The sequence below is a fragment of the Biomphalaria glabrata genome, chromosome 12, assembly GCF_947242115.1.
Source record: "Biomphalaria glabrata chromosome 12, xgBioGlab47.1, whole genome shotgun sequence".
In the NCBI taxonomy this organism is placed as follows: Eukaryota; Metazoa; Mollusca; class Gastropoda; family Planorbidae; genus Biomphalaria; species Biomphalaria glabrata.
In genome coordinates, this window is record NC_074722.1 from 23,381,486 (window position 1) to 23,396,583 (window position 15,098).

The window sequence follows — 15,098 nt, forward strand, 5'->3', positions numbered from 1 at the left end:
ATATATAAAACATAATCAAATTATGTTATACATGAACATACCTCGGAATCACTTGATAAGAATGGCATTTTACTCATGATTTTTTTTATATAAAAAGCTTATATGTGTCATTTGTATGAGACTCAATCTATATTCCATTAACATTTTATATCTAATCGTAGATATTTTTGGGTGAGCTATAAAGACATACAATTAAAAAGTAGCACTCTTGAAGTTATTTCATTATGTATTTCTTGATTTTCAGGATAACGCTAGTGAGGCTGGTGGTAACCAAAATGTAGTGTCTCAAACGGTTTCGGAAAGTGTTTCACTTGTAGATATAAAAGATGGTCCCAGCGACCTCCCTCGTACAAGCATTCAAAGGGATGTAATTGTTACGCATGAAAGTACAGTGAATGGGCCAAAAGATTCAGAGAATCGTCTGTTTCTGAAATCGAACAGTGTCCTTCTACAGTCGTCTAGCAAAGTAGTCGATACAAAGCAGAGATCTTCTCAAGATTCACATTTAACCCATCCAACGTACCTTCAGCCCAAGATCAATCTTTCTACGATCCAAGAAGCAGACTCTGCCAAGAGTGGTGGCCAATCTCACGTAGTCTCAGAGTTAAGAATGCAACCATCAGGAATTTTAAAAAACTCAACGAGTCATTTGGATAGATTGTTGTCTGTAACTGGATCCGGTAGGATGTCGGTGGCAATGGGTGCAGGGAAAAGACTTAGCACCGACAATCCGACAGAAGTGGATAAGTTAGAAAGTATGCACAGAACTCTCGCACGTAGAAGCTCTCGGGAAGACGAATTTAGAAAGCCGGAATCTCACCAGGAAGTTCAAAAAGTTTCGAGTCAATTTGCTCATCGTAAATCAGAACATGGTTCCAGAGACGCGTTGGGAGATACTAATGCAGAGAGAAGATTCAGCGTTAGTAATACTGCTACAATAGAGAGCAGGCGAGCCAGTATCAACAAAAGGAGCACCTTAATAGAAGAAAGCGGAAATCAGGAATCTCAACCAAATTTTAAAACTTCGACGAGTCATTTTGTGCCAATGAGATCCGGAACAGCCTCTAGAAGAGAATCAGAGGTGTTTGCAGCAGACAAAAAAATCAGTGTTAATAATGCAGAAGCGATAGAAAGTATACGAAAAAGCTTGACAGAATCGGAAAGAGATAGCAGACATACTATCGTATCCACACAAAGACCATCTATAGTCACTTCTGTGAATGTTGCACACAAATCTTCACCAAGCAGCCCTAAAACTAAAACAGCAACGCCTTTATCCCAGGACAAATCCAAACTGAATTATTCTGACTTCAAAGAGTCTCGAACAGAAATAAGAGCAGTTCCAAGTAATGCAGACAACATGAGAAGTAACAGAAATACAATAGAAATCTCCACAAAAGCTAGCACAAACGTGCCCGAAATGCCATCAAATCGTTTTAAATCAAGTGAGCAACAGTTTGTAAATGCTCTTGATAGGTTACCAAACAATAGAAGTTCACAAATCGCAATGCCAATGTCGCCATCTTCTCATGCTAAAACACAGATACCCACGCAGCACGACAACGAAGGCTTAGAGAATTCAGAATATCGCTTTAGAGGTCAATCCTCTAAAATTGTTTTGCAAAGAGAGGAATCCCAGAAGATGTTAGCAAATACTTCCAACGTAAGTTCAGCAGACATTAGGCTGGACAAGAAGGACAGCTGCAACGTTGACTATAAATCATTGGTCAAGCTGGACACACAAGAATGTTTCGTAGAGAACCGTCATTATCAACAGTCGGAACAAGAGCAAGCAATAAGCAGTAGACCTGTAAATAAGTCTCGTGATAACATACAATGCAGCTCTTCATTAGCTCCTCTTGATGGTAAATGGTTTATAACAAGAGAAGTTGAAAATCCTGCCAATTCGTTACTTGAATTACAAAATTACAAGGAATCTCACGATAGACTTTCAACTGACAATCGCAGAGCAAATACGCCGAACAGCCAGAATTATTATTTGAATATTAAAGAATCGAAAACTAGAACAAGCAAAGAAATTGGATCAGCTGTTTCTATTACAGCCGTTGGAATCATTAAAAGTCCAATAAGGTCACCACAGAGCAGAACTGCAATTCAAACTCCACTATCGGCCAAGTCGTCTCAGGCAAGAACTTTGAGCAAGCATGATGGTTTACATGAAAACGTGCACTATGAATCCGTCAGTGAGTCCGGAGTAGGCAATATCCAAGTATCCAGGAAGACATTAAAAGAGAATGCGAGTCTCTCAAAAACCAAAATGATGAAAAAGGAACCAGCGTCTCCAACATCTTTGAGTATGAAGAGTGATGTGGACCAAACGGATTCCCCTCAGTGGATCAGCCCAGTACGATCTGGTTCAAAAAGAAAATATTCTGGCATCTTCTTCCATGAATCTCCTGATAATTCAAGACGAAGTTCTCCTCCTTTCCGGTACCACAAGAACCCAAAATGCTTGCAGCGTACTGGGAAGTCGTCCGATGCCCAAGTAAGAGAGTTCAATGCCCAGTTTGTTTCCTCTTCGGCCGACAAGACAACAAAAGATGCGATATCTGACAGTTATAGCGGAGGCAAAGAGAAACATTCTCTTTATAAGAGTTCAGAGAAGACTTCTACAGAAGTTACCCCTTGTGGTATCCGTTCAGCAAGGACAAGTCATGATACTGTTAGCAAAACGCCCATGCTAAACACCAAAAGTCTCTTTGATCAGCCTTTATCTAGAAAGAATTCGGACGTTTCCCCCACCAACCAACCTCGAAGAGATTGCATGGAAAAGTGCGTACAATGTATTGAACAAGGTGCCGCCAGAAGAACATTTTCTGTAGATGAAATTGAAGACAAAAAAGCCTTAGATAGAAAAACTTCTACAAATTTATCGTTTACCAAAACAATGAACAGCCTGAAAGCTAATTCTTCTACACAAGTTGGTGGGTTGCGCCTCCCTAGGCGACTTACGTCTGACATGAAGAGAGTGAGTATACAACCCTCTCCATTATTTCAGCCTCTCTTCCAATCAATTTTTAGTGGATGCCTCTCTGACACAAATAGAAAGGTGAACTCAAAAAGTGCCACCCTTGCAGGTCATGGAATGAGCAGTGATCCAGAAGATAATCTTGATCCATTTAGCCGATGGAAAAACAGTAAAAGATCGAAAGATTTAGAGGTGATCAAAAAGCCAGGAGAAGGTAAGGGTACAGCCTCTTCTTACTACGACAATCTTCGTTCTGAAATGTATCATAGCAAGGACAGAGATGGTGCATCTTCATTGAAAAAAGGCTGCGCAAAGAACAATGAGTGTTGTTTGGAAAGAAATGAAACATTTGTAAGGAAACAAAAAGCTAAAAGTGGAAGAGGAAATTGTTCATATCTTTCGGGTGAAAGCCACCTTCTCTGCCGCGACTGCAAGATATACTCTGATAAAATACCTCAAGAATTGAACAGTGCTATGAAAGAGGTGACCTGGAGAGATGATCACGGAAGAAGCGTGTGTTTGTCTCCACCGAGCGGATCTCAACACATCAGGCGAGATTATCCTGCAGATTCTGCTCACGAAGTTTCACGAAGTCGTAAGTTTTCCAAAGACAGTGGCAGCAGAGTGGACGCAGTTGCAAGTGGACGATCAGACAACGGATTTCCAGTCAGCATGAGCAGTCGAGGTAGACCAGCGTTTAAAACAAGGGATGATCTCGATGGATCCTTGACAGATGAGGACTACTACAGCAGCAAGAGCTGCTACTCATCCTACAGAACGTCTTCTACCTCGCCCTATCAAAGAGACAAATCAAAACGCGTTGACAAAGTAGGTTTTCAAAGATCATACACTTCGTTGCTGCAACCGACTGGAAGAGAAGACCAAAGCGCTAAGTATATCCCAAAATCCTACACCTTGAGAAAACAATGTGACCTCTCAGAAGAGAAGTGTGCGCAGTCAAGGTCCGCTAGGCATTCGTTAAGCCGCGCTAGTTGCGCCTCGGATATCGATATGTACAGCACTTCCAGTTATTCAGACAATCAGCGACCTCTGTCACCAAAGTGTTGCTCTGTCCATCGAACGGCCAGCAACAGCCCTGATTCATATTATGAGTGTCAATCAAGACGTTTGAATGACTCATGTCAAAGTGAGCCACACTCATGTAATTACAGGCACCATGACATCTGTCGGAAACGATTGCGTGGAGAAACAGCCTTTGAAGTCTACGCAGCAAAGAAGAAAGACAAAGATAAAGGAAAGAGCTCCGACGCCAAGAGAAAAGGCCACAGTGACGAGGCCAAATCCTCCACTAAAGAAAAGAAAGACAGGGGCAAAAAAGGAAAAGATAAAGACCTGGAACCTGCGAGTGACCCTGTACGTAGGCCAGTATCTGAAATCTCACTCGAACGTCCCGTCTCGAAACATAATGAGGTCAAGGTTGGCAAAGAAAAAGATAAAGGCGAATCCCTGGGTAGGAAAAGCAGTAAAAGTGAAATGGACATGAAAGGGGAGGAGGATACAACGAAAATCGGTAAATCATTTTCTACCAGTTTTGCGCCCAACACAGAATCACCACCTTTGTCAAAGTCGGAAAAAAAGAACAGCAAAAACCATGTAAGTTTTTATTTCTTCCATGTTATCCTTAGCATTATCCTTTCAGCTCCATCAGAAGAGAGGTTCAGAAGCAGAGACACACACAACATTTTTGTTTCCAAGTTGGCAACTGTTTCATTAGGTTTTTATTGTCGGAAATTGTACAGAAACTGAAGCAATCCTACCATTAGCATGCGTCTCACATAGCTTTTAACACGAATCCAACTCCTGGCCTTCACGTGAGGTTCATAAATTGTGTCCGCCGGAGCGCTTTATACTAACAGGACAACCGGCAAAGCGAGTCACCTTCACCTAACCTTTAATCTGTTGGACCGTTGGGGCGCCACATAGGATTTGTCACCCATCTATCTCCATTCCTCTTTCAATGAAGGACCTGTCGCTTTCTCTGATTCTTCTTCCTTTTCCTGGTACTGTTCCCTGAAGGAAGGTTTTTGCAAACCCCGAAGACCTTGTAATATAACCATCGAGTTAGCAGGGCATCGTGGGGTCCAATCGATTTAAATCAACCATGCAAGCATTTTTTTAAATCAAATACACCATTTATACAACTATTCACTATTAATAGTTTTTAAAAAAAATACATAGGAGGCTATTCAGTACTGAAGATGACTTTTTAGCTTCTTTTTAACACATTTTTTTTTACATTTTTTAAAGAAATACTTCTGTTAATTGTATTACTGAATGAAATATATTCTGTCATACCAACAACAACGTTTACCAACATTTTTTTTTTTACTTTTTAAAAGAGACAAAAATCTAGTATTATGATTATTATTATTATGTTAGAAATGAACGAGTAGTCATTCTCTGGTGCTGCCAGGGTCGAGTTTCGCTAAAGAGAAACAAAATTCATCGTAGTCCCTTTAACAGTTTCCACTGAGGAATTTTCTGGTGATGTCTGTAGCAGTACCGCCCTCTGACAGGCAACGAGGATGTTCCTAGGAATGTTAAGGGCCTTGAAGGTGTCTGTGAGGTCAGTTGTTATTATCCCCTCGGTTGATATAACAATGGGGTATATTGTTATTTTGGACAATTTCCATAGACGCTTAATCTCCAAGCCTAGGTTCCCATATTTTCTTTGTTTTTCTAACTCATTTTTTCTTAAATTATGAGACAGTGGTACGGCCAGGGCAAGTGGCGCTTTTGGACGCATTCAGGCGAGAGTTTGGCGGAATAAATTGTTCCGCCTGCCTACAAAAATCAATTTCTACCAGGCGGTGGTTCTCTTAACCCTTTTATATGGATCTGAGACATCGACACTATACAGAAAACAACTAAGACTACTTGAGCACTTTCACCAAAGGTGCTTGCTCTCCATCATGGACATACAGTGGCAAGACCGCACTACAAATAGCGATGTCCTTGTAAATGCCGGTATGGACAGTATAGTGGGACTTCTTTATGGTCCGACAGTTACGCTGGGCAGGGCACGTATCCCGTATGGGGGACGAACGTATGCCAAAGGCAGTCTTTTTTTGTGAGCTAAAAGGTGGTCGACGTAACAGAGGTGCCCCACGGAAACGCTTCAAATACCAGCTTAGGCGTCAACTTGCCTTAGCTAACATAGAAGAGAGCACCTGATTGCATGCGGCCTCAAAACGAGACAGCTGGAGGACACATTTGAGACCAAAAGAAAATCCGCTGCCGAGGACAGACGAACACGGCGAAAAGAAAATCTAAATCGACCACCTGCGGACAGTGGTTATGATTGCCCTTGGTGTGGCAAATCATGTAGCTCACAGTTGGGGCTGCGCAGCCACCGGAAATACTGCATTCCTCACTGATCTTGGGACTCGAAGACAAGCCTTATTATATTATTTAAAACAACACTAAATGGAAGTATTTTGTAATGTACATTTGAGGATCACTGGTGATCGAATGAACTCAGTTCCTAGACTAATGTTGAGACTTTGATTATCTAATTCAGTTACATCAGTTAGGACAGGATTACATTTTATTCGGCATTACTTGCCCCAGCGTAGCCAATGGGGTTTTGAGTTTAAAACCCCCTACCAGGGAGTTTTGCAGTTAAATTCCCCTCTTCTATGAAACAATATAAAAATAATGCAAACGACAATCCCCAAATTCCAAGAGCATAGCTTTTGATTTTTAGACCCCTCCGTAATTAATGATAAAACCCCCTCTTCAATATATGACTATTCATTCATCAGTCACCATATTCTATAAGCGTAGCCAAGAGGGGCTTTGTGTTTAAAATCCCCCTCCAGATGGGTTTGCAGCTAAAAACAACCTTTCAATATAAAAAAGCAAATTGCGCAATCAAAATGCTATGGGCGTAGCCAAAAAGGTTTTGAGTTTAAACCCCCCTTCAGCGCGTTTTGAAGCTAGAAAGTACCTCTTTAATATAAAAAAGGAAACAACGCACTCAAAATGTTATGAGCGTAGCCAAAGGGGTTTTGAGTTTAAACCCTCTATCAGCGGGGTTTGAAGCTAACAAATACCCCTTCAATATAATAAAAAAGCAAATTACACGCTCAAAATGCTATGAGCGTAGCCAAAGGGGGTTTGAGTTCAGTGGGGTTCAAAGATAAAAAAATACCTCGAAAAAAGCGAAAAAAAAATTCTATGAGCGTGGCCAAATGTTTTTTTTTTTAGTGAAAACCCCCTTTCAGCGAAGTTTGAATCTAAAAAACAGAATCTGCCCCCGAAGTGGTCGACCCAGGCAGGCTTCAATATTTTCAGAAAGAACATCCGAATGAAATTATATCAAAGACAAATGAGAGATAAGAATGGAGAAAGAAGGTTGACAGATTTTGTGTAGTGTCCCAACGTCCCGCAGATCAAAGCATAGGTGCAAGTGAATGTAAAGTTAGACGTGAGCCTGGCTTAACTAGTTCCCCTTTCAGACCTTGTGGTCTATAGGGCAGATGATGTAAAGTTCATCTGCTTTTGTGGCCTACGCTTATGTCATGTAGCCAGCACAACGACCAACCGCCTTTACTTTTCCCCAACTAATGTCAGGTACCCAGGGCCGCCGCAATGTAAGGGGCGGCTAAATCATTACAGCAAGATTCCTTTTTTTTAATTTTTGGTTTAATAATTTAAACAATTACTTTGTAACCTTGTTCTGTATTGCATTATTGATCATCAGTATTTTTAATGCAGCGTTTCTCAAACTTTGGGTCCCCCCCTAGGGGTGGTGGCGAGTACCTCGAATTTGGGGGGGGGGGGGCTCAACTTTCTGACAAAAAGGGGTGCTATACAGTAGATGTGTGTTTCCTAGGCGGCAGTAAGAAGAGGTTAAGCGATTGATTGGTGGTTATGCATTGAGGATGATGAATTTAGCGTAATGCAAATGTGAAACTGTAGACAATCTTGAGACATGAAAGTGTAGAAAAGACGTTGTTTAGTGGTGAGCTAGATTTCGTTTAAATATCAGTATATTTCATTAATATTAGATATTATGTTCACAAAAAAAGTTTGTTCAAGTTATTTAAAGTTTATTTAGTCAAAATATGAAACGCCTTATCATTGGTTCAGTTCTTGTAGCTGTTTGTAACGATAAGCCAACAACCAACAACGAGAGGTGGCGGCGAAAAATTTTCAGTGTATGTAATTTATCTGAATATTAGTAACATTACATGTTTAAAAATTAAAATTTAAAAAAAGTAAAGTTCCACTTTCAGACCTTGTGGTCTATAGTGCAGATGATTAAAGGTCATCTCTTTCTTTGGCCTACGGTTAACGAGGGTGTCGTGGCCAGCACAACGACCAACCGCCTTTACTTTTCCCCAACTGTCAGGTGCCCTTTAGAGCTGGGTGAACTCAGATACCGAAATTAAAAATCCCAGTCTTCACCAGGATTCGAACCCGGGACCTCCGGTTCAGAAGCCAAGCGCATTATCGCTCAGGACCTTGTTAAATCTAGACCGCTTTTTGCAACAGTATGGGTCAAGACGTTTGAAGAAAACATTTTAAAACGTCTCCGCTGGTGTGATTCTTCTAGATTTTTTTTGTCTCGGAATAGTTGAATTTATTCCGTTGATTGCACTTTATTATAGTGACGACTTTTGTGTGAAGAAAATAAAACCTCCGCGACAGAGACGTCTTAGAATATTTTAAAAAAGCTCACGCCCATTACAGACGTATGTGCGCAATATGTAGGCCTACCTAGAGTCTCCCTCGCATAATACTATTGGCCAGGGCTGCCTCTTTATTATTAGATTTAAAATGGCCATTGCCTTTTTTATTACGATGAATAGTGCGTTCTGAAAGAAAAAACATAAATATTAGCCCTTTTTTTTTTATTTTCTCTTCTTACTAATAGAAAAAGGCCAGAATACGCATAGCGCCCAGTCCCGGTTCGGTATCAAACACCTTGCCGATTTTAGCGAAAACCTGCCGCATCTTCAATTCTGTCTCCATGAAGAAATTTTTACAACTCTGAAAATTAATGTAGGCAACACTATTTCGGACAAAAAACTGACCATACATCAATTATATGTAGACCTGTGAAACTGACTCCTTTTAGTAACATTTGGATTCGATACTTGGTGTTAGAAATATAAATTAAAAAATAAAACCTAAATATAATGTTATAATTAACACTAAGTTTATTTTCTTTTTCATTCTTTAAAAAAATGCAAAGTTAAAATTGTAAACAAAACAACTTAGAGGGCCCATTGGGATACGACAATGATGTTATTTATGAAAGAAAAAGGAATCGTCTACATAAATAGATTTAAATTAAAGAGCGCTTTAGGTCATAGTGTCCAGCTCAGTCTCAATGAATTTTATTTCTATAAAAAGGGAAGGGAGGCGGCATATTTTAATTTCGCACGCAGGCGGCCACAACCCTCGTGGCGGCCCTGCAGGTACCCATTAGGGCTGGGTGGACTCAGAGGCGCCCAAGGATTCCGAAGTTGAAAATCCCAGTCTTCACCAGGATTCGAACCCGAGAATCAGGTTCGGAAGCCAAGCGCTTTGCCGCTCACCTACCGCGCCTCTCCTGGCCTTACTGAAGTGTTATAATTGATGTAATTGTTTTAAAAAGGCTCATTCTCTATTTCCTTATACCATACAAAAAAAAACTGAAGAAAATGAAGTTTACAAGATTACTATTCGTTTTAAATTAGGTCTAAATTATAATGCATACTAATTAGCTTTTTCTCTTTAAAAAACTGCTTGCATAACTGATTTTAAAAATTAGATTTTTCGCTTTCAGAAAAAAAAAGTAGCCGTTGCATCAGAACTTTGAATGATCTAAAATATTGTGATGTCGGATTTTCAATATCTTTTTTAGTTTACAAGATCTAAACGGAACGGACGGACAGACGGACAGACATTTCACACAAAACTAATAGCGTATTTTCCCCTTTCAGGACCACTAAAAAAGCAAATTACGCACTCAAAATGCTATGAGCTTAGCCAAAGAGGGTTTTGAGTTTAAACCCCACTTCAGTGAGGTTTCAAGCCAAAAAAATACCTCTTCAGTATTAAAAAAAAAGGAAATTACACACTGAAATACAGTCAGTGTTGCCAAACGGTGTTTTGAGTTTAACCCCTCCCCTACTAAAAAGAAACACCTCTTTAATATAAAAAAAAAGAAAATTGCATACTAAAAATTCTCCAGAGGGCTTTCTTTAAAGTTCGAAAAACCCCTCCAGATTGTTTTAAGTTTAAAATCACCCTACATATAGTTTTGAGGTTGAAAACCTCTCTCTTCAAAATTATTCTAAACAAAATCATTCATCATTGGCCTCCTTCAGTCGTAGAACGACAATGGTTAATCTCGCACACTTCCTCTTGTGGCTGTGGAGCCTTATTTTGGAGAGATACTCCCGTCCACAAATATCGCAGGTTAAGGTGGCTTTTGCTTCGGTGGTAGAGGAGCTGGCCATTTTTCGCATAGTCCGTTTTTCTTCCAGGGCTGATGCCCATTTTCTTTCGCTATCCATAGCTTTCTTGGTCACTGTCTCTCTCCATCTGGTGCGGTCTAGAGCTTTGTCTTCCTAATGGTCAGTATTGATGTTCACTGATTTGAGGTCACGTTTTATTACATCTATGTAACGGAGGTGAGGGCGACCAGTTTTTCTTGAGCCAGTTACGAGTGGTCCATAGAGGTTCCGCAAGGCTGGTAACGCCGGAAGTGGTAATGGTCTTAAGCCCATCATTACCTATAAAACGCTTCCAATGGCATGAGTCTCAAACAGCCTCTGACAACCAGTCCAACTCCTGGCCTTCACGAGTGGTTCAGATACTGAGCCTGGCGGAACCGTTACCACAGACAGGAGAAGGGGCAAAGGCGAGCAACTGGCACCCAAACCAGTAAGCTTCGGGCAGGAGGGGCTCGTTAGCCTTGGTTGGCTACCCATCTAGGAGAAGTAAAGCAAGATACAGTCACTAAATCCTATGAGCGTAGCTAAGGGGGGTTTGAATTTGTTAAAAAAAAAACTCCAGAGATTTTTACGTTTCAAACCCCCCCCCCCCCCCCCCACAGATGATTTCGACGATAAAATTTCACTTTTCAATATAAAATTTAAAGCAAACTACAGTCACTTCATTCCAAGAGCGGTTACAAATCTCTACCAGTGGCTGGTCTCCATTAATAAAGTGTAGTGCCAAACTGGAAGTCGACCACTTAGTAATGTTGTGACAGGGCGCCTCATGAGGTTTTTGGGACGTCTGCGACAAAATGAATTACGCATAATAAGAGTTGCGATGAGATTGAGGTCATTACGAGGAAAGCGCAAACAGGGACATCCTAGTACAATTTGGCTCCACACTTTCATTGAGGTCTTCAAAGCAGGTTGGAAGAGGCTTCAGACATTGCTAATGACAGATTTTTGTGGAGGTATCTTGGTGCCCAATGCGCCGAACGGCGCGGGAGGATCTAAGTAAGAATAGCAGATTAGGTTTTTGAAATGAAACCTTTTAATAGCAGGATAATGATCTGTAAGTACCTCAAAATCTGCATTTCGTTAGTTTTTAATACCGGAAATAGTGCTTGGCGGCGGGGCGAACCGCTGGGGAAGGGTTAGGGTTACTGTCTTTGTTACCTTGTCTAACTTGTATTTATTCTCAACCAAGATCACATATGGAGTTTGGTCAATATATTGAATATTGGGAACTTTACTTCGAGATATTATGATATATTATTAAAGATTTGTCAGAATAATCAAATTTTCGGTCATCATCTTATCATAAAAAACAAGGTTACAAAGACAGTTTATGTGGAAACACAAACTGAAAATCGGCCCCCGAAGAGGTCCAGCCTGGCAGGTAAAAAGGCAGGTTTCAATATAATCAGAATGAAATTCTATGAAAGACAAATCACAGAGAAGAATGGAGAAAAAGGTTAACAGATCTTGCGTGGTGCTCCAGCGGTCCAGCAGGCCACAGGATAGGTGAAAGAGAATGTGAAGTTAGATGCGAACCTGGCCTAAATGATTTCTTATAATGAATATCTAATTGATCTAATTGTTTTGTAAAGGGTCAATCTCTTATTCCTCAAGAATAAAACATTTCGTAACAAAAAAAATAATTTCTTTGGTTAAGTGTCCTACAGGTGTAGGGAAACACGGCAGTTCATCGATTATATGAAAAACTACTTATTAATTGTTGTTTTAAATTATATCCAACTTAAATGCATACTTAATAGATTTTTTCTCTTTAAAAAAATTGTAAACATTTTTGTGTGTGTAAATATAGTATTTAGTATAACAGAACCTAAATAACTTAACAATACAAATGTAAAAAAAAAAAATTTAAAAAAAAAATCTACAACCGTTTACATAAATGTGTTAAAAATATGGTGTATAGGGAAATTCCCTAGTACAGAGCCTCCCGTATCTGTTACTATTAATAGTTGTAAAAGTGATGTATTTTTATGAAAAAACTGCTTGCATAAATTATTTAAAAAATTAGATTTTTCGCTTTCAGAAAAGAAAAAAATTTGCCATTGCATCAGAACTTTGAATGGTCTAAAATACTATGATGTCATATATCCATTATATTCTCTAGTTGACGAGATCTAAACGGGACGGACGAACAGACCACACAAAACTAATTGCGTCTTTTTCCCTTTTGAATGGCCGCTAACAACATCAATCAAATGGATGTATATAACATATTATTCTCTGCTGTTTTCTTAAATAGGACGTTTCCCCTCCATCAAAGCTGTACGATGAGAAGCAGTACGATGAGAAGCTGTACGATGAAAAGCTGTACGGTGATTACCCGAAACCTCCTTCTGAGAAATATCCTCCGTCGAAATACATCCGGTGTCCCCCCACCACGTCCACGATGAGAAGTAACTTCGGTAGTCCACTGGCTTATGATTCAGTACCCTCCAAGTACTCGAAATACTCTACACCTGCTACGTTCCAAAAGAGCGACGGCTGCCCCCCGATCACCTACTCAAGGCCACAGTGTTCATCACCAATCGCCAGAAAGGTACCGGAAGTGCAGGTCTCCCCGACTGCAGTGAAACAACCTTCCAATAATAATTCCTTCTACCAGTCGGGTATGATCAACGTTAGAGTAGTTTAGGTCTTGTCGCTAGAACTTAACGTGTTTCGTTCATGTAGCTACAATTCGAAATAATTATTATCCCTAGAGAACACACCGAGTTCTATACAAGAGGTAGATAAGTAAAGGACCATGGCTATTATCACTCTTACTGATCAAAGCTAAATTAAACTAGATAAACAAATACTTTTTTAAAAAAAGCTTATATCAATTGTAGTTTGTATCAATTAGTTTGGATCAGTCATGTAATTCAATTTGTATTAGATCTCTACTAGCAATAATAATCTGCGCGATTAGACATATTTTTGCCAACTGTTTTTGTTGAGCGCAATTTCATGATTTTAGCTTTCTCAATGCGCTATGATTCTATTGGGAAGAGATGGAGATCAAAAATGGGGGGGGGGGGGGGGGTATCTGGGTGCTAATTCCGTGATCTCTTTTTAAATTATTTTACAGAAAAAAAACAACTCTTAACACTCTTCCTGAAGCGAACACACTAACCACTGTGCCAGAGAAGTGCATTATAAAATAGAAGGTTTTATAGTTATCTATTGTAAGCTTCAAACGGCCGTCTATTTTTCTGCAAAGTATAAAGGGGACTAATTCAACTTATACCACTTCATTTGTTAATTTTTTTTATACCAAACTAAATATTAAATTACCAACTGTTAAATTAACTAATTGGTTATTTCTAAAAATTGATTGTTGTTTTGTTGGGTAAAAGAAATAATTATTCATAATTTCAATTTAATCCGAGATTGGGTGTGGGAGAAAGAAAGTGTACAAACATTTGACCACACAGACAGTGTGAGTCTATATTAAGTTTTGTAAAAAATATGCTGACATATTCGATCCAGTGCCTCTTTCGTGTTGTACTGAGAGATTTTTACTTATTTAAAAAAAAATTTCAAACATTAGACAAGGAAGAAAGAGAGAGAAAGAGAGGGAGAAAAAGAGAGGGAGAGAAAGAGAGGGAGAGAAATAAGAATATAAATTGTGGAAGAGAGAAATGGAGAGAGACGACATAGCAAGTCATAGATAGAGAGGTGGAGAAAAAAAAAGAGAATGCCAGGAGGGCAAAGAAAAAGGAACAGAGTGAGGAAAAGAAAGTGAGAGAGAGCAGGAAAGACTGACAATATGATAAAGAAAGCAAAGACAATGATAGAGAAATCAAAGACAATGAAAGAGAAAGCAAAGACAATGATAGAGAAATCAAAGACAATGATAGAGAAAGCAAAGACAATGAAAGAGAAATCAAAGACAATGATAGAGAAAGCAAAGACAATGAAAGAGAAAACAAAGACAATGAAAGAGAAAGCAAAGACAATGATAGAGAAATCAAAGACAATGAAAAAGAAATCAAAGAATGATAGAGAAATCAAAGACAATGATAGAGTAAGCAAAGACAATGATAGAGAAAGCAAAGACAATGAAAGAGAAAGCAAAGACAATGAAAGAGAAATCAAAGACAATGATAGAGTAAGCAAAGACAATGATAGAGAAAGCAAAGACAATGAAAGAGAAAGCAAAGACAATGATAGAGAAAGCAAAAACAATGATAGAGAAAGCAAAGACAATGATAGAGAAAGCAAAGACAATGAAAGAGAAATCAAAGACAATGAAAAAGAAATCAAAGAATGATAGAGAAAGCAAAGACAATGATAGAGAAATCAAAGACAATGAAAGAGAAAGCAAAGACAGTGAAAGAGAAATCAAAGACAATGATAGAGTAAGCAAAGACAATGATAGAGAAAGCAAAGACAATGAAAGAGAAAGCAAAGACAATGATAGAGAAAGCAAAGACAATGATAGAGAAAGCAAAGACAATGATAGAGAAAGCAAAGACAATGAAAGAGAAATCAAAGACAATGAAAAAGAAATCAAAGAATGATAGAGAAAGCAAAGACAATGATAGAGAAAGCAAAGACAATGAAAGAGAAAGCAAAGACAATGAAAGAGAAAGCAAAGACAATGAAAGAGAAAGCAAAGACAATGATAGAGAAAG

At 39.2% G+C, this 15,098-nt stretch overlaps 1 protein-coding gene across 4 annotated transcripts in view; it reads left to right on the forward strand.

Moving 5' to 3' along the window:
* The window catches only part of LOC106079458 (uncharacterized), a 100,510-nt gene that overhangs the window by 54,156 nt on the left and 31,256 nt on the right, over window positions 1-15,098 (forward strand). For 3 of the 4 annotated variants that reach the window (XM_056006185.1, XM_056006184.1, XM_056006186.1), the window contains exons 14-15: window positions 245-4,603; window positions 12,722-13,088. In XM_056006185.1, coding sequence (XP_055862160.1) covers window positions 245-4,603; window positions 12,722-13,088 — 4,726 coding nt within the window. The remainder of the gene's footprint in view (window positions 1-244; window positions 4,604-12,721; window positions 13,089-15,098) is intronic. The other variant, XM_056006187.1, reaches the window with a different exon arrangement.